Below are 20664 nucleotides of genomic sequence, written 5' to 3'. Positions count from 1 at the left end.
TGCTGACCACTCGTTCAGACACACCACCCCTTAGTCGCACAAACTGAGGTCTGCATGTCAGGTAGTCTATAATCCAGGAAATTGTGGAGGTGTCCATCTGCATCACTTGAAGCTTCTCACGCAGCAATGACGGTTGGATCGTGTTAAACGCACTGGAAAAGTCAAAGAACATGATCCTCACCATGCTGCCAGCTCTATCCAGGTGAGAGTGAGCTCGCTGAAGCAAGTAGATGATAGAATCCTCCACACCCACCCCAGGGCAGTAGGCAAACTGCAGTGGATCAATGAAGGCAGTAACTTGTGGTCTCAGATGGGCCTGAACCAGTCTCTCTAGAACTTTCATAATGTGTGAGGTTAAAGCAACCGGTCTATAGTCATTGAGAGCAGACGGAGCAGACTTTTTAGCCACTGGAACAAGGCAAGTTGTTTTCCACATTAGTGGAACTTTCGCCAGACTCAGACTGAGGTTAAAAAGGTGTTGTAAAATCCCACATAGCTGGTTAGCACATACCTTCAGGACTCTGGGGCTAATACCATCCGGTCCCGGGGCTTTGTTCTGATGCAGTTTCACCAGCTGCCTCTTAACCTGACAGCTAGAGACATACAGGGGGGTGGGAGGGATAGAGGATGGCATGGTGTTCTCAGCAATGAAGATAGATGATGATGTTGAAGGGTGGGTGGAGGTGGCACCATGTGAATCACCAATTTTGATCTTTGAGGAGGTGTGAGAGGGGAAAGTACATAGGAGGGAGGGGGGAGAAGGATGCAGCTGAAGAGCAAGGGGTGATGTGTGGCCAATTTGACAGGCTGCATGGGAGGCTAGGGGTGAGCTGAACCTATTGAAAAACACATTCAGCTCATTAGCCATATCCCGGCCTCCCTCAGCCTAGGAATGCACAATATATTGCATTGTGCAATAAATGTTTATTTTTAATGTTGCCTGTGAAATACTGTAAATGCATCAGTTTCAAGATGCATTTAATCCAAAAATTTAGTTTTATTGGCCAATATATAGGTTATCGGTTTCCAAATATAAAAATCATTGGTTATCGGTATCGGCCTAATTTCAATATCGGTGTGTCCCTAAAAAAATAAAACTTTTTTTTTTAATCTGAATCTATTAAAAATATTTAAAAAAAATTACCAAAACATAATCTTAAATAAAAACCTGAAGATATATAAAATAATAATAATAAAAATAATTTAAAAATAAAAAAATAAAATTCTATCTGAAACACGTTGTTCAGTTTTGTTACAGCCATCACTATATTCACAATATAACACAGCCTCTCAAACCATATTACTTTATTATGAAATGGACTGAATTTACATTTTAACTATAGTAAAAAATGTGCATTTAACTTAAAAACAATGTAGACAGCAAAAACAGCTCATTGCACACATGACCACTGAAGACCATCCAAATGCACACGTCAGTGAATTAACAGCAAACTAAAAGTGTTCTTTCTGTTGTAAATGACGCACAGGATAAGTAAGAATCTAATGTTTTTCTTTGAGAGTCTTTCTCTGTTTAGCACCCAAATCAACTGGCAAATGACGCCAGACATGCTGAAGATAAAAGACAGCCGTTTCTTTAATCTCATGCATTTCTGATAATCACCAGATGAAATGACACATGCAGATCAGTTGCTGTTTTTGTCTGTGTGCATGTGTCCATAATAATGTTTCCTCCAACACGCGGGACCAAAACAAAGCAAATGAGAATTCATTCAAATTGATACCTGACGCTCTGAAGTCAATGTAATAAGATAAATAAGAATTATAGTATTCTGCATTATTTTTGCATGCACGGCCTGTGTATGTGTAGTCTGATTCACGAACAAATGACTGCGTCGATTCCTTTAATAAATCAGTAAACACAAAACTAACAAATCAATGGATTGAATGGATTGAACTGGTGTATTTCCCTTAAAGCATCATAAGCATAATCAGATCATAGAAACCACAATCTTCTAAGTCAGGTCACATTTAATTATATAAATAAATGCTTGTTTCAAAGCAGCTTTAATAAACAATAAAATTTAGATATTAATCTTGCAAGTTCATCAATTATGAAAAGCATTTTCAGTTGCAAAGGATCTCTAATAACGGAAATATTGTCATTGGCCAGCTTAATTTAGTTCCATGTTGATTCAGTTTAGTTCAATGACAGTTTCAGTGTTGCAGGAACACAATATAAAAACCTTGAGGGACACAATAAAAAAGATCAAAAAATTGTATTTTTCCTTAATGAAGGGGTTAAAAGGAGACATTTCAAACAAAAAGTAATAATTTATTAACAGAAAAATATTAAGATTTTAATTAATAAAAATTAATAATTACTTACTATATGTATGTATATTAATTTACTTAAAATATATTTAAATATATGTCAATAAATAAATAGTCAAGCTTGTGTTGATTGAGGAAAGAAATGCCATTATGTAAATCATTTATAGAAATAAACGTTCCATAATTTAGATGTGAATATTTTTTAGTATCATTAATTAAAATCACCAAATATTAAAGAAAAAACTCCTAAAATGAAATAAAGTATATTTCTCTATTATTGATGATAACCAGAGGAACGGCTAGAGTCTGGAGCTCACGAGGAATGAAAGAGCCTCGGGAACTAGCTGAGCGTCAGAATACATCAGTCTCACGGTTACTGAATCAGGCTCCGAGACGTTCCTCGACGGAGACGATTACACGCGCCCAGCGAGCTCATGCACATGTATGTTTGTGTGCGTGGGTAGATGTTTATCACAGTCTCTGTTAACACCAGCGTCGGGGAAGCAGACTGAGAAAATACTCCCATCATTTTCACAAAACACATTTAAGGAGTTCACTGACACCAACATCCATCTGGAATAAATTACAAGCCTTTGTTTCTGCCTAACGTACGTTTTTCGAGAACTAAATCCACACTATATATTGAGACATTAATCAAAATAAAAACAAAAAGCGGTTTAGTGCAATTATCATTATGGATGGATGGATGGATGGATGGATGGATGGATGGATGGATGGGTGGATGGATGGATGGATGGATTGATGGATGGATGGATGGATGGATGGGTGGATGGATGGATGGATGGATGGATGGGTGGATGGATGGATGGGTGGATGGATGGGTGGGTGGGTGGATGGATGGATGGGTGGGTGGATGGATGGATGGGTGGGTGGGTGGGTGGGTGGATGGATGGGTGGATGGATGGATGGATGGGTGGATGGGTGGGTGGATGGATGGATGGGTGGATGGGTGGATGGATGGGTGGGTGGATGGGCGGGTGGATGGATGGATGGGTGGGTGGGTGGATGGGTGGGTGTATGGATGGATGGGTGGATGGATGGATGGATGGATGGATGGATGGATGGGTGGATGGATGGATGGGTGGATGGGTGGATGGGTGGGTGGGTGAATGGATGGATGGGTGCATGGATGGATGGATGGGTGGGTGGGTGGGTTGATTGGATGGGTGGATGGATGGATGGATGGGTGGGTGGGTGGATGGATGGATGGATGGATGGGTGGGTGGGTGGGTGGATGGATGGATGGATGGATGGGTGGGTGGATGGATGGATGGATGGATGGATGGATGGGTGGGTGGATGGATGGATGGATGGATGGATGGATGGATGGATGGATGGATGGATGGATGGATGGATGGATGGGTGGATGGGTGGATGGATGGATGGATGCTCGCTTATTAACTAAAGTTGCTTTAGGGCTTCCTGTGGTTTTCCATCAAAATAAAAGCTTGATGGTGTAACATTAAAAAAAATACAAATAAAATAAATTAATAAAAAATTAAGACAGCTGTAAATACTAGTATTGTAATTTTGCAGTTGTAAGGTTGTTTTTTTCCTGTTTTTATTTATTTATTATTTTTATTTAATATTATTTATTTTATCAATTTAATATTATCTATATTAATATACAATCAAACAATTTTTTACAATTTTAAATCACCCACAAATCCTGATTTTTATTTTACACTGACATATTAAAATAGTTTTTTATATTAAAATTAGTATTTTCATATTTAAGACTATTATTATTATGTCATAGCCATATTGATACTATATACATACAAAAAAACATTAAAAAATAAATAAATTAAGCAATCCACTTTTTTCCACAAATGCAATATTTATCAGAGAAAGCACAATTCGATTTTTCTCCCCAAATCGTGCAGCCTTATATTACACTATAACCCGTATATATTTGTTGAAACCTAATATCCAAACATTTTTCCCTAAATATTGCTTTTATTGATTTCCAGAAACAATGCACTTGAGGAATAGTTCACCCAAACTCAGCTATCAAGATATGCCTTTCTTTCTCTTTGTAAAACACAAAAGAAATGTGTGAGCATATGACAGTTCCTTTATTGAAGTGCTGAATAATTACAACCTTTAGTATTCCAGCAGCACACACACCACAGTCTGATTTAGAAACATCAAACATGGTTACATGAGTTTGATTCATGACACAATCCTCTTACCTGCTGATGAAGAGGAGGGCAAATAAAGAGCTGAAGAAGGTCATGGTGAGAAGATGAGAGATTCAGTGCACTGGAGTCAATCTGGAGAAGAACAGAAGCAGGTCACTGAAACGGCTCAAAGCATGCTGTCAGAACGACTGTAAAAGTGTCCTTACTGGTGTCAGTCATAGCTGCTGGATGCATAAAGAGCTCATGTCATACATTTCATTCATGTATCACTATTTTTACATATTATAAGGCCCACCTATAATGTTAGTCAAGCAAGGGCGTAACTTTGGGTCTTCCATTGGGGGGGTTAAACTCGCGGCATATTTATTTATTTATTAATTTATTGTATTATTTTCTTGTGTAAAAGGTAACATGCTAATTTGCATAATTTAATTATGCAATCCCCCCCAAAACGGGTGACTGTATTGGAGCAAACAGCAGTTACAATTCAGTGACATTGGTTCTACACAGTCCCTAGCACCCTCTGGCTTTACCTCATAGGACACTGGCAAACCAACATCTAGCCAGCAAACTCCAGTCAACAAAACAAATCATCAGCTAACTCAGTGTTTCTCAAACTTTTCTGCCATTCCCCACTTCAGAGGTAGGAAAGGGTTCCGAGCCCCACCTGTCCCCAATCACCCCAACACAATGTTAATAAACTAGGCTTTAAGTTTAACTGTTAAAATGTATTTTATTAACATCACATTTTAAAAACTTAACATCAAATAACAGCATTAAAAAATTTCAAATAAAGAAAATGAAAGTGCAATTCTATTATCACTTTGCATGAAATAAGACTCAAAATTAGATAAAAAAATAATAATAATTGTGTTTGCATTTAGCCTCTGATAACATCAATACAAGTGTGGACTAACATTAACCTAGTTGTGCTTTGATTCATTTTGACACTTTGCAAAATCCATGCAAAAAGAACAACAAAAAAACAAACAAACAAACAAAAATAAAAATAATCTCAAATTGAACCAGAGGTGGTAAATTCCTAATAATGTACGTATTTTTTTAGGTATTTTAATAAGATAGATACCTAAAATACGTTGCGCATACAGCTCAAGTAATGCGATCGTTATAAAGGTGTTTGAACAACAAAACACATCCACTTGCACATATTTGACAATCGGAATATCAGATATATCCTGCTATAGCTAACACATTTGTGAAATTTTGAATAAAAAAGGAAATAAAAGCAGATCATCAGTCATTCAGCACTATTGTGGCTACGGTGTGACAAGCAATGAATGGCGCGTCTCCATGGGAACCATAAAGCGATACTACGATCAATAACGGTAGCCTTGAAATACTTTTAAACTTACGTGTGAAGAGGTTAAGTAACGTCAAGGCTTACATTTAAATGTGTCTTTGTTTTGAGTGTATGGTCAATAAATAAAGGAATTAAAAAGATGGGCACAAAACCTGTTTGTCATGTTTCTATTCCCCACACTTTGAGAAACGCTGAGCTAACTTAACAGCTAACTTAAGGGTACCTCCGTTTGGTCAGGATTTTTCGTTTTTCTTTTTTTTTTCTTTTTTCTTTTTTTTTGGCTGGTGTCGACAAACAATAAAAAATCGTTGTCTGGCTGCCTTTCAGTGTCCTTTTCATCTTTCCGTCAGCTTTCTCCAACCATTCATCCCATCGACTGCGCAAAATAGTGAACAAACTTGGTACAGAAAGCGGGTTGGGTAATACCAGAGACTTTGGTAATACCAAATCGGTGCGGTGGGCGGGGGGTACATTACAGATTATTTAAAATATGATACTATCTTTCTTGCTGGCAAATGAAATTAATAAAGAAAATGAACAAAAGTATTCATTCTGAATATTTCATATCTATTTTAATCTGAATGATGTGATGATATTGGGGGGGTTATATTAGCTGGATCTGATTTTTGGGGGGGTCATGACCCCCGTAACCCCCGTGCAAATTACGCGCATGTAGTCAAGATATATTGTGGCTAAAAGGTCATTTTTATCACCTTTTCTCACCCCCTCTGATCATTAAAATTAAACAGGGATGGTAATTTTTAGACATTTAGTGAGACCACATATAACAGCATTTACTCTCCTGATACAGCCCTCTGCAAAGCATGCTGGGAACTAATGCAATTTCAGATAATGCAACAAAAATGTTTCAGGTCGTCCCAAAACGAGTGGATCAAGCAAACTTCTTTTTTTACATATTTAAGTAGATTTAACAATAAAATTAGCTAGTGACAGTCAGTTGTGTTGCTTTTGATTATTTTAAGTAAATTGTGCAAGCAAATAAAATAAAATAAAATAAAATAAAGCATATTTCCTTAAATTTTAAATATAATTCAACCAAAAAACTAACAGAACTGTAAATAAAATAATAAATAAAAACTTGTAAATAGCGGATTTCCCTGAAATTATTATTATATATATAATATATATATTATATATAATATTAAGATGATTTCCTTAATTATATAATTCAACTGGAAACAGAAGTAAAAATGTAAAATAATAATAATAATAATAATAAAAAATGAAAACAACTAAAAATCAAATTAAAAACATTTCACCAATAGTGTACAGATTTATAACAAGACATCAATTAGAGGTAAAATAAACACCAAAGACTTCAGATACACGTACATATATATGTTACGAAAACTGGTATAACAAAAACCTACTCTCAAATATTATAACAAACTCCTAATAGTAATTCCAATAATTCAAAATTGCATTAATGTTTCTCTTTTAAAACAAAGGCAAAAAAAGACTTGATGCACAGAGGTTGTGCAAGTAACTTTACAATCGCAAACAATACCGTCGAGATCCATGACAAAACACAGACTGCTGAAAGACACTTTCATTCAAGCAGAACGCCTCAAACAGAGACCGCTGAAGCCCAGCTGACTCGTACAGAACTGTATGTCAGTGATTTCAGATCACAGAGAAAGTGTGTGTGAATGGTTGCCAGATTGCAGAAAGCAAAAAGCCTGAGTACAGAAAAGCTCTGATTTGGGGGATTTTGATATCTGGCAACCTCAAACATGATCGCTCACATAATACAGACTTGTACAGCAGTCGGAAAAAGTTTTTCCTCCACTTTTTTTAACAAAAACAAAAAGGTTTTGGTAAAGTTTTTGTTGGTTTAAGTACATTTCAGTCTCGTATTTATTTAAATTATGGTATTTGAGTTAAAATCGTCTTAATGGTGGATGTGTTTCATCTTTTGTCTTCTCCAGGTGTTCACTGATGGACTGGAGTGCTGTGGATTATTCTGATGTTTTTATCAGACTCTCATTCTGACGGCACCCATTCACTGCAGAGCATCCATTGATGAGACACTGATGCAGTGCTACATTTCTACAAACCTGATGCAGAAACAAACTCATCCTGATCTGGCTTTATGAAATAACAGTGAGAGAAATTGAAACTCTTACAGTACATTCAGACATGAATGTCCTCTTAGGATTTACAACAAAACAATCACCAAAAATTGGAGCCAATCGGTATTATTCCTCAATTGTCATCTTTACAGAATTATGGTAAATCAGACTACCTCCATACTCCATAAACATATCCTCTTATGACAGTGCAAAATCCCAAAGGATCTCTCATTCAAGTGTGGGCTGATACACCAGGGAGAAATAATGGATCAGCTGTCACACTTTCTGCACGATTTGTCACTCAAGTTTGCAAAGAACCCAAGGGTCAAGGCAGAGAAGCCAAAAAAGACCCACACAGCTAAAACTGGAGAAAGAGCTACATTTATCTTCTACCTGTGGAGATATATAGAGACGGTGGTGTAGAGCGATATGACAACCCTCCCACCGCACCGTCCAGAGATACTGTGATTGACGGCCAATCAAGTCTGAGACTGTTGGAGCTGGGGCTTTAGGAAGACTCTTGGAGGCTTCATTATCTTAATCTTGACCTTCAGTAGGACAGAATATGACCCGGCTGTTACTCAGGCTTTAGTTATGTCTTAACTAGTTTGCTGGTTTGCCCTGAGACACTCTGAAATTATGCAATTAGATCGTCGAGCCAAGCATCACTGCATTCACTGTTAATATCTAAGGGTTACAGTCCAGCATTAAGATGTTTTTAACTCAAACACATAGAGTTTATAATCCATAATAACTCTTCCTCCAGTGAAAAAGTGTTCTGGTCTCAATCAGGAGAGAAATCTGCACAGATCAAGCAGCGTTTAGAGTTAAAAACATCTATTGATGATATATTGTGGCAATGTTCCCACAATTCCATTCTTTAACATTTTATTTAAGTTAATCCTGTTCATCCCCAGTCCTTCAAGCACATGCACGACTATAACACTATATCACATCTTATCCCTGGCCATAACACATACTTATACAAACTATGTGATCTGATATATATATATATATATATATTTCCAAATCTAATAAAATACACAACTGCATATATACTGTGCAATTAAAGTGATTTATGTGACAAGAAAGCATGATCATGTGTCAGCCAAACCTCTCTAACGCGCGAGTTTCATTCTGCTGCTTAATATCTAGAGAACATAAGGCATGTGACGCACGTGCATATTTAAATTATATAACAATATGCAACAACATATGGACACATTTTAAAGTCTGCAATAGATAACTCACTAAGAACTGCGCTTTCCATGGATGAAACTGCTCTTATGCCTACAATACATCAAAACAGGATTTAACCAGAACAATCGTCCACAAAGCTTCATTCGAATCTTTTTTACATTTCAGTCAACTTGGGAACATTTCATTTGCAACTTCTTATTTAAAACGTGCTCGTGTTTCAGGTTAAAGTAACTGCGTAACACTCCACCGTCGAGTTCAGCCGAAGCGCGTTCTCTTACCTGTGGCACCGTGTAAACACGGGCATTTCTCAGGAATATCGGGAAAAGCTGACCGACCGAGTCCACGGAGACAAGGATCTTCACTCAACATCCAAAGAAAAGTAGTTCCGAGCAGTAGCCTATTTGCCTCCGGTTGACGGGCGCGCGGTTGGAGCTCTGCGCTCGTGCTCGCTTCTGACGCTTCACGAGAGCTCCGTTCATTCGGTGTTCGTGATTGACAGCGGTGCTTACTATCAACGGTGTCTACTAGTGCTCTGTCTGTGATAAATTAACCCGTTTAATCCCACTTTTTACCCAAACATGAAAATATCCAATTGACGTGTCAATAGTGACCTTTTGAGAAAAAAAATAAAATAAAATAAAAATGTATATATATATATATATATATATATATATATATATATATATATATATATATTATCATCAAAGTTGTATATATCTCTGTTTGATCACATTCTATAGTTATTTTTATACATAAAATCCCTTATACAACAATGTATAACACAGGAATACTGAGATAAAAGACAAAAAATATATATATACAACGTATTTCAAAATTGTTACATCATTGTAACAATTAAAAGTTCAAATGTTACAAATGTATGTATATATATATATATATATATATATATATATATATATATACACACATTTGTAACATTTAAACTTTTAATTTAGTGACAAGAAAATTGTGTTGCACTCCAAGTAAGTAAAAATAAATCCTTTTTATTTATTTATTGTTTTTTAGACTTTTCTATTCTGCATTGGATTCAGTGTGTGGCTAGCTACTTATTTTTTAAGTTTTAATTTAGTGCAGTATTTTATCATTGCAACATTTTAGTGCAACCTTCACTAACAACTGCAATTGGCTTTACAGTATATGTTTAAATGGGTTACTTCATTATCCCACTATTGCCATCAACATGTTTACTCGTTCTATGACAACACCCAACACAATTGAATAATTGTGAATTCATATATTAATACTAGAAATATTAAATATAAGGTACCAAAAATCTTTATCATATCTTTGTGTTAAGATACACTCTTAGAACATAGGGTTCATTGGGGTTCTGTATAGAACCATAGGGTTCTTTACTCAACTCCAAAGAACCTTTTATGCTAAAAAGGTTCTATAATGACAAGAAAGAACCCTTTTGGCACAAAGGTTCTTTAGGCTATTATTCATTCATATATTACATTATTCTGCAACATTTTGTATTTGTAATTAAATTATTGTTTGTGGTAACTTAATATCACATTTTAATCATGCTGATTTTTGGAGAAAAACTGAAATGGCACTCTTCGTGTGATATTGATTAACTACATAAAATGATATACATTTTCTAACCCCCATATCTTGAATTTTGTGATCATTCACATGCATTCATAAATGCATTTGAATACACCGAATAATGCAGTGAAAGAACGCACTCAAAATGCACATGCAGATTATTATTAATTAATTCTTCAGATTATTAAAAGGCGAGATATTGCTCTTAAAAAGTCTTTAATAACAAAAATTAATACTGACCACCTTATTTATACGGGATTGAGGAACAAGGTAGTATCAGAGTTGTGAAAGGCCAAAACTAATTATTTCTCTAAACTAATCGAAGAAGCCAGTGGAAATATTTCTAAATTGTGGCAACACATAAATAGATTAACCAGTTCAAGTAGACAAAAACACTTAAAAATAAATGGTCTTAAAGTTTGTCATGACTTGATTCATAGTAATGAGGCTATTGCAAATGTTTTTAATACTTTTTTATTAATTCCGTCCAAGAATTAGCAAGTAATTTTACAGAGTCATCTCTTGAAGAGCTGGACAATGCTCACACAGGCTTCTTCTATATTAAAGAGGTATCTTGTGATAAAGTTAAAAAGGTGATTTCAAACATGAGTAACTCCATGTCTAAGGACATACACAACATACACGCTGCACTAATTAAGAGATATGAAAGCTGTCTGTTAGAGCCAATTACTAATTTAGTATATTTATCAATACAAAAAATGTTCCCAGAGAGCTGGAAAACAGCAATAATTACACAGATCTATAAATCGGGTGAAAAGGATATAGCAAGCAATTATAGGCCTATTGCTATCCTTCCTGTAGTATCAAAAGATCTGGAAAAGATTGTTGCCGAGCAATTAGTGGAATATTTAGAGTCCAACCAGCTGCTTTATCCACTGCAGTTTGGATTTAGAGACAAACATTCCACCGAAACAGCAAACTGTTATTTACTCGACAAAATTAAGGAATCACTGGATGAAGGAAATGTTGTCGGGGCAGTGTTCTTGGACCTAAAAAAGGCCTTTGACACTGTTAATCACAGTATTCTATTACAAAAATTAAATCAATTTAAAATGTCCTCTGAATCTTTGCAGTGGTTTAGGTCTTATTTGGGCGGAAGACAGCAAAATAATGAATGGGGTTAATGGGGTGAAGTCATCTCTGCAAGCCAACATCATGGGAGTACCGCAAGGGTCCGTACTTGCCCCATTGTTGTTTACAATGTACATAAATGACCAGTCTGGCAGGTGAACACCTGACAAAAGCATTAAATAATATCTCTAAATGGCTCGAGTTATCCCATTTATCCCATTGTCTCCATGTGTTTCTCCATACGAAATAGGCCTATAAGCGATATATTTGTGGTTCAGATAAAAAATGAAGTAATAGAAGTAGTAAATGAAGTCAAGTACCTTGGGATTTTTCTGGATAACAATTTAAAATTTGACAATCATACTGTACATCTGCAAAAAGATCAAACATAATATAAACTGTTTTCACTTTATAAGAAGGGATTTGTCTCGTCACACTGCAAAACTATACATGCACGCGATGATATTCTCACATCTATTATATTGCGTTACATCATGGGCACAAGCATCCCCATCCAAACTAAAATCTGTTTTCTCAATTTACAAACAGACAATACAAATTATGGACCGGAAACCTATGAGATGGCATCATTGTGATGTTTTAAGAAAGCATCAGCTTTTAGGCTTTGACAGTTTTATTGATTTTAATTATATTAAATTGGTCTATAAATGCTTAAATAATCAAGTTTCACCACTGTTTTTTCTAAATTAGTCTATAGGCGTCAAAGCCCTCACAGGGCGAACACACGAGCCGCTGTCAGAGGTGACTGCCTAGTCCCAAAGTGCAAGACCTCTTTTGGTCAGTCTGCTTTCTCTGTAAAGGGGCCAAAACTCTGGAATGCTTTACCCACTAATTTAAAACGAGAGATTGATGGCAATGCTTTTAAACAGAGGTCTGAAACAACTAAACAACAGTGCTCGCATGTATAACCTACAACTAAGATACTCTCTGATTCTGATGCTTTTGCTTTTATTTATTTTTATTTTTTATTTTTTTTGTTATCACTTTTGTTATTAGTCTTGTTATTGTATTTTCTACCTAAAAGCCTCTTGTGGACATGTGTTGAAAATTAGCATGTATGCTATAACACTAAAACCAATGCATATGGTTTGTCCAATGTAATTGTATGTCCATGTCAAATAAAGAGATAAATAAAACCTGCTCCAAACTCCAAACTGATTCAAATGATTCGCGATCCCGATCCAAACTCCCGAACTGACTCAAATGATTCGCGAACCCGCTCCGAACTGATTAAAATGATTCACGCTCCGAACTCCCAAACTGACTCAAATGATTCGCGAACCCGCTCCGAACTCCCAAACTGACTCAAATGATTCACGAACCCGCTACGAACTCCCGAACTGACTCAAATGATTCGCGAACCCGCTTTGAACTCTCGAACTGATTCAAATGATCTGCAAAGCCGCTCCGAACTTCCAAACTGACTCAAATGATTCGCGATCCCCAAAATGACTCAAATGATTCGCAAACCCCGAACAGACTCAAATGATTCGTGATCCCGATCCAAACTCCCGAACTGACTCAAATGATTCGCGAACCCGCTCCGAACTGATTAAAATGATTCACGCTCCGAACTCCCAAACTGACTCAAATGATTCGCGAATCCGCTCCGAACTCCCGATCTGACTCAAATGATTCGCGATCCCGCTACGAACTCCTGTCTTGATTAAAATGATTAACGCTCCGAACTCCCAAACTGACTAAAATGATTCGCAATCCCCAAACTGACTCAAATGATTCGCAAACCCCGAAAAGACTCAAATGATTCGCGAATCCGCTCCGAGCTCCCGAAATGATTAAAATGATTCGCGAACCCGCTCCGAACTCCCGAACTGACTCAAATGATTCGCGAACCCGCTACGAACTCCCGAACTGACTCAAATGATTCGCGAACCCGCTACGAACTCCCGAACTGACTCAAATGATTCGCAAACCCGCTTTGAACTCTCGAACGGATTCAAATGATCTGCAAAGCCGCTCCGAACTTCCAAACTGACTCAAATGATTCGCGATACCCAAAATGACTCAAATGATTCGCAAACCCCGAACAGACTCAATGTGATGTTTTAAGAAAGCATCAGCTTTTAGGCTTTGACAGTTTTATTGATTTTAATTATATTAAATTGGTCTATAAAAATGCTTAAATAATCAAGTTTCACCACTGTTTTTTCTAAATTAGTCTATAGGCGTCAAAGCTCTCACAGGGCGAACACACGAGCCGCTGTCAGAGGTGACTGCCTAGTCCCAAAGTGCAAGACCTCTTTTGGTCAGTCTGCTTTCTCTGTAAAGGGGCCAAAACTCTGGAATGCTTTACCCACTAATTTAAAACGAGAGATTGATGGCAATGCTTTTAAACAGAGGTCTGAAACAATGGCTATAAACTAAACAACAGTGCTCGCATGTATAACCTACAACTAAGATCTGATTCTGATGCTTTTGCTTTTATTTATTTTTTATTTTTTTGTTATCACTTTTGTTATTAGTCTTGTTATTGTATTTTCTTTCTAAAAGCCTCTTGTGGACATGTGTTGAAAATTAGCATGTATGCTATAACACTAAAACCAATGCATATGGTTTGTCCAATGTAATTGTATGTCCATGTCAAATAAAGAGATAAATAAAACCTGCTCCAAACTCCAAACTGATTCAAATGATTCGCGATCCCGATCCAAACTCCCGAACTGACTCAAATGATTCGCGAACCCGCTCCGAACTGATTAAAATGATTCACGCTCCGAACTCCCAAACTGACTCAAATGATTCACGAACCCGCTTTGAACTCTCGAACTGATTCAAATGATCTGCAAAGCCGCTCCGAACTTCCAAACTGACTCAAATGATTCGCGATCCCCAAAATGACTCAAATGATTCGCGAACCCCGAACAGACTCAAATGATTCGTGATCCCGCTTCGAACTCCCAAACTTACTCAAATGATTCGCGAACCCGCTACGAACTCCCGAAAAGACTCAAATGATTCGCGAACCCGCTACGAACTCCCGAAAAGACTCAAATGATTCGCGAACCCGCTCCGAACTCCCAAACTGATTAAAATGATTCACGCTCCGAACTCCCGAAAAGACTCAAATGATTTGCGAACCCGCTTCGAACTCCCAAACTGATTCAAATGATTCACGCTCCGAACTCCCAAACTGATTCAAATGATTCGCGATCCCGATCCAAACTCCCGAACTGACTCAAATGATTCGCGAACCCGCTCCGAACTGATTAAAATGATTCACGCTCCGAACTCCCAAACTGACTCAAATGATTCGCGAACCCGCTCCGAACTCCCAAACTGACTCAAATGATTCACGAACCCGCTACGAACTCCCGAACTGACTCAAATGATTCGCGAACCCGCTTTGAACTCTCGAACTGATTCAAATGATCTGCAAAGCCGCTCCGAACTTCCAAACTGACCCAAATGATTCGCGATCCCCAAAATGACTCAAATGATTCGCGAACCCCGAACAGACTCAAATGATTCGTGATCCCGCTTCGAACTCCCAAACTTACTCAAATGATTTGCGAACCCGCTACGAACTCCCGAAAAGACTCAAATGATTCGCGAACCCGCTCCGGACTCCCAAACTGATTAAAATGATTCATGCTCCGAACTCCCGAAAAGACTCAAATGATTTGCGAACCCGCTCCGAACTCCCAAACTGATTAAAATGATTCACGCTCCGAACTCCCAAACTGATTAAAATGATTCACGCTCCGAACTCCCAAACTGACTCAAATGATTCGCGATCCCGCTACGAACTCCTGTCTTGATTAAAATGATTAACGCTCCGAACTCCAAAACTGACTCAAATGATTCGCAATCCCCAAACTGACTCAAATGATTCGCAAACCCCGAAAAGACTCAAATGATTCGCGAATCCGCTCCGAGCTCCCGAAATTATTAAAATGATTCGCGAACCCGCTCCGAACTCCCGAACTGACTCAAATGATTCGCGAACCCGCTCCGAACTCCCGAACTGACTCAAATGATTCGCGAACCCGCTACGAACTCCCGTACTGACTCAAATTATTTGCAAACCTGCTTTGAACTCCCAAACTGACTCAAATGAATCACGCTCTGAACTCCCGAACTGACTCAAATGATTCACAATCCGAAGTTCCCTTCCAAATCAAATGACACCGCCAGAGCTACTATTGGCTTAGTTCTCTAATTTCATAACATTTACTGAAATTAAGGTACGAAAAGTATGTTGTTAACAAATAAAATATCAATATTTCCATTCCGAAACCAGGTGAGCAGATCACTCTCTCATTATTTGATTGCTCTAGTCTTTATCCACTCATCATCATCATCCACCAATCAGAACACACGACTCTTTGACCACAGCTGCTGTGCTTCAAAAGCTCTTGCAGCAGCTCAACACTGGTTTTCTCTGAGGTGGTTGGATCACATCAGATTGTGGTTAATCTTGCAGATCATGACTTATATCTACTCTTCCTCTCCCTGCAGTTTGGTAATATAAAGATTCCTCTTTTGAACTCCCACCTCTTCTGTGGGTTTTATTGTTCTGAGTCTGAATTTGGGCTCCTGGGGTCTCAAAAAAGAAACATTTTCAATCTCCAAGGTGAACGTTATGACAACACACTCTTAGAAAAAAGGGGTTCATTGGGGTTCTATATAGAACCATAGGGTTCTTTACTCAACTCCAAAGAGTTTCTATAATGACAAGAAAGAACCCTTTTGGCACAAAGGTTCTTTAGGCTATTATTCATTCATATATTACATTATTCTGCAACATTTTGTATTTGTAATTAAATTATTGTTTGTAGTAACTTAATATCACATTTTAATCATGCTGATTTTTGGAGAAAAATACATACATACATAAAATGATATAAATATATACAATTTCTATCCCCCATATCTTGAATTTTGTGATCATTGCATTCATAAATGCATTTGAATACACCGAATAATGCAGTGAAAGAACGCACTCAAAATGCACACGCGCACTAGTATGACTTCATCATGTATCTTTACATTAGCCTAGATGCTTGCACTTTTTAGGCCCGATTTGTTTAGTTTTTGAATATACTTGATACTGTTAAAAGGCACATCATTAAAACAAAAAATACGAGTTCAATTATCACACCTAAACACGCGTGGAAAACGTAATTTGAACTAGCTACTAAATTAGTTAAAAATGCCTATCCATATACAGCTATGATCAGCTGTTCCTTCATATTGGCTGAGCTTCAATGTTGTTACGGGAAAGGATGAAGCTGATTGGTTGGTTCTTGTCTCATGACCTGTGGTGCGCTTGCGGCATTTTGAAAGTTGGATGTTTTTAGTTTTGAACACCAAACATAAACAAAAAGAATTAATAAACTCATTATTTTCATTAATTTTACAAAGTAAACAATTTGTTTGCATTTGCGCGAGCATATTCACGCAGCGCTGTCTCGCGAGTGCAGTGCACGTTTTTGAGTTCCAACGGTCGAGAAGAGATTGATCCCCGTCTGCTGATTTAAATTGATGGTCTGATGGAAATATTGTTGTGGTAAGTCAGAGAAATATTTTTTTTTAAAGTAATTAAAGCTTTTAACACATTAGTAATTAAGTTGTCAATATTTCTACAGCGGATTTACACTAAAACACAACAGAGCCTGAACCGTGACAGTGTCACAAGTTGCCTTACATCGGTAAGTTTTGTTGTGCTTGTTGCAAACTGTTAAATTTTGTGTTTTCTGATCCTAAGCTTAGTTTTTAACTGCAGATAGTGCTCTAAGCTAGTTTTTGACCGCACACTTAAATGGTAATGAAGAACAGCCCTACAGAACAGAACAGCCATACAATCTGCAGTATGAGACATACGGCCAAATCAAGTTTTTGATTATTCTTGACATCCATGAATAAAAGTCATGTGGGTTTGGAACAACAAAGGTAAACAAGTAAATGGTGACAGAATTTTTTTTGGGGGTGAATGAATGCTTTAATTCTACTGATAATTGATTTTCAGTTATTTGTGCTATGTCACTTCTAAATATTCTTCCTTACATGAACTGTCTTTTGCTCATTTCAGCAAACAAAAAGATGCAAGACTGCAAACTTTCCAGTACTCCTGTGTACTGATAATCCGGTTTCCACCCAGTCCCAGGAGGTTTGTCTGTTTTATCCTTCTTCACTAAAATGTGTTAAAATTTCTTGGTTATTGACCAGTAATGCTAGGAGATTGTAGATATACAATAGGAATTTTGTTATTTACTACTCTTTTTTTTTCAGATTATATTAAACCTGGAAAATATTGGAGAAGATCAATTAAGTTTTCAGGAGCACATTACTGTGATAAATGCTGAACTATGTAAAAGACAACCTGACTACACCAACATATCAAAAATCTAATGAGATGCGCTCTTTTTAAAAGAGATGATTTAGTTGCAAGTTTAGTTAAATCAAAAACAGATACATTGTTGCTTTTTAGTTTTTCAGTATGCTATCCAAGCTATTTTATTAATGAATATTGCATTGATCTTGAAGTTTCTGTGGTCATGATTGTTTGTGAGTTGCCCTTTCCACTGTGGTAAAAAATGGTCAGTCACATTTCTAATTGTTTGGAAGAAAGTATGCAAGATTATGTGTAGATGTAGGTGAAACTCTATTTTCATTATTTATGAGATTTTTTAAATGGTTGGTGTTATAAGGTTGATAGGTACATTTAAACCCTTGAATATTTGAAATTACAGTAGCATTCTTTCAGTAATAGTAATTATTTTTGTTTAAAAAAAAAAATTACATTTTTACATTTTAGGGTCTTGATGTTTGTCAATTATATGAAATATTTAATCCGGAAAGGACAAAAGAAATAATCATGAATGAACCCCTAAAAGGTTCCATATAAAACCTTTTTTGATTGAACCCTTAAAAAAGGGTTCTATATAGAACCTTTTAGGGGTTCCAAATACGTAGCGCCTGATAGAACCTTTTCTTCTAAGAGTGTACTTTACTAGCCTTTTGTTTAGGAGCTTTGCTCATCTTCTCATGGTGCAAACAGGAAGTAAACTGTACTGTTCATGTGACAATTTGCAATACCATGTGACACTGCACATTTTTAAATAATTATTTGCTTTTCCACATTTTTTATGTAAATCTCAAAATGAGATCATGAAGCTTGCAACACCAAGGTTATGTGTTCGATTCCCAGGGAATGCATGAAATGATAACTTGCTTACCTTGAATTCAATGTAAGCCACTTTGGATAAAAGTTTTTACAGAATGCATTGGAAATTTTGCTCAGTGATGATGCAGGTTCTTCAGATTTAGTTTTTTTTAAATGCGTCCTTCATGCAATATGGAAGAAAACTTTGGATGCTCTAAAGATATTTATCATTTGACTTTAGTAAACGCAAACTCATGAAGCTGTAAGGTTTCTCTGTCCCTCTCTCTCTCTCTCTCTCTCTCTCTCTCTCTCTCTCTCTCTCTTCCACACTCATGCTATCATTAATCAAACTCCTTTGAGGTTTCTGATGTTTGACGTTATTCGTAGATGAATTAGGGTCTATTCTCCCTAGCCTGTCTAGAAAATGAAGTGTTTGCTGTTTTACTGTTAATTAAGTGACAATAATTGTGTCATTATGTGTATAACATTTAACAGAAGCTCTGGAAATTATAATTTAAACACAAGCACAACCGTGGACGAGTTTCTTTTCAGTGTTTCAGTTAGAGTTTCTTCTCACAGCTGTTCCAGCAGATAATCCTTTCCTAAACTGATGTTAAGCAAAACAGTTTTTGTGAGCTATTTGCATTTCTAAAACCTATAAGTGTATTTATGCTACTGTAAAATAGAATAATATGCATGACTATTTTGAATTAGACTAGTAAATTGGATCCATAAATGGGGGTTTCAAGCAATATTAAAGCTGGTGGTCCCTGTGCTGTATTCAATGCATCTTCAGCCTCAGTTTGCACTAGAATGAATAGAATGATCTGATCCGGTACCATGCACTAATCCGGACAGACACAGGGCATCCCTATGCATTAAACATCAAAGACACTTGAGATCTCTGCTCAGATGCTGCTAAGAGGACATTTTTGGAGGGAAAGGCAGAAGATGAAGCATCTAGCCTACATCTGCCATCTGCATCTGCTGTGACAAGAGTTTATGATGAATACAACATCACACCTTTTCCACTACAACAGCATCGCAGCTGCGGTCTGAAGACCTGATCATGTCTAAATCTAGCAGAGCTTGAAGGAATCTGGGTTCATAAATGGCTGCTATCATGCAAAACTAAAAAAAAAACACAATATAAAAAGGGTTTTAGTAGTGCATGAATGATGGGGATTTTAGTTTATGTATCATTGTTAATATCATGGTAGCAAATGTGACACTCACAATGCTGATAATCTCAAAATCTGACTAATGTATCATAAAAAGCTTAAAAAGCATATATTAAAGAGCATGTTTCATGTTTAAAATAATAACTCAAGCCAAAATATAAATTGATTAAAATGTGCTCACCCTCTGAGATCAGGATGAGTTTGTTTCTTCATCAGGTTTGTAGACATGTAGCATTGCATCAGTGTCTCATCAATGGATGCTCTGCAGTGAATGGGTGCCGTCAGAATGAGAGTCCAAACAGCTTCTTCTTTTTTTCTCCCCCTTGTAAACTGTACTTGATCTGTGCAGATTTCTCTCCTGATTCAGACCAGAACACTTTTTCACTGGAGGAAGTGTTATTATGGATTATTTGAGTTAAATTCATCTTAATGCTGGATTTGTTTAATCTTTTGTCTTCTCCAGATGTTCACTGATGGACTGGAGTGCTGTGGATTATTGTGATGTTTTTATCTGCTCTCATTCTGACGGCACCCATTCACTGCAGAGCATCCATTGATGAGACACTGATGCAATGCTACATTTCTACAAACCTGATGAAGA

At 36.9% G+C, this 20664-nt stretch overlaps 1 protein-coding gene and 1 long non-coding RNA gene across 4 annotated transcripts in view; one reads left to right on the top strand and one right to left on the bottom strand.

The window, feature by feature from the left end:
• LOC132110371 (gamma-aminobutyric acid receptor subunit pi-like) overlaps positions 1-20664 on the bottom strand; it is a 59702-nt gene that overhangs the window by 20291 nt on the left and 18747 nt on the right. The window contains exons 1-2 of one of the 2 annotated variants that reach the window (XM_059516920.1): positions 9350-9497; positions 4509-4589 (exon numbers count right to left, since the gene is read on the bottom strand). In XM_059516920.1, the coding sequence (XP_059372903.1) occupies positions 4509-4552 (44 nt within the window). In that variant the 5' untranslated portion in view covers positions 4553-4589; positions 9350-9497. Of the gene's footprint in view, positions 1-4508; positions 4590-9349; positions 9498-20664 lie in introns of those variants that run through there. The other variant, XM_059516921.1, reaches the window with a different exon arrangement.
• Positions 17365-18138, top strand: LOC132111064 (uncharacterized). 2 transcript variants are annotated; one of them, XR_009424721.1, is made up of 3 exons: positions 17365-17428; positions 17809-17886; positions 18009-18138. It is a non-coding gene; the product is annotated as an uncharacterized LOC132111064 (long non-coding RNA). The 2 variants fall into 2 exon arrangements; XR_009424720.1 differs by lacking the exon at positions 17365-17428 and adding an exon at positions 17450-17669.

Source organism: Carassius carassius, chromosome 30 (genome assembly GCF_963082965.1).
Source record: "Carassius carassius chromosome 30, fCarCar2.1, whole genome shotgun sequence".
Taxonomy (NCBI): domain Eukaryota; kingdom Metazoa; phylum Chordata; class Actinopteri; order Cypriniformes; family Cyprinidae; genus Carassius; species Carassius carassius.
Note: the sequence above shows the minus strand (reverse complement) of the source record. Positions and strands in the feature narration are given on the sequence as shown.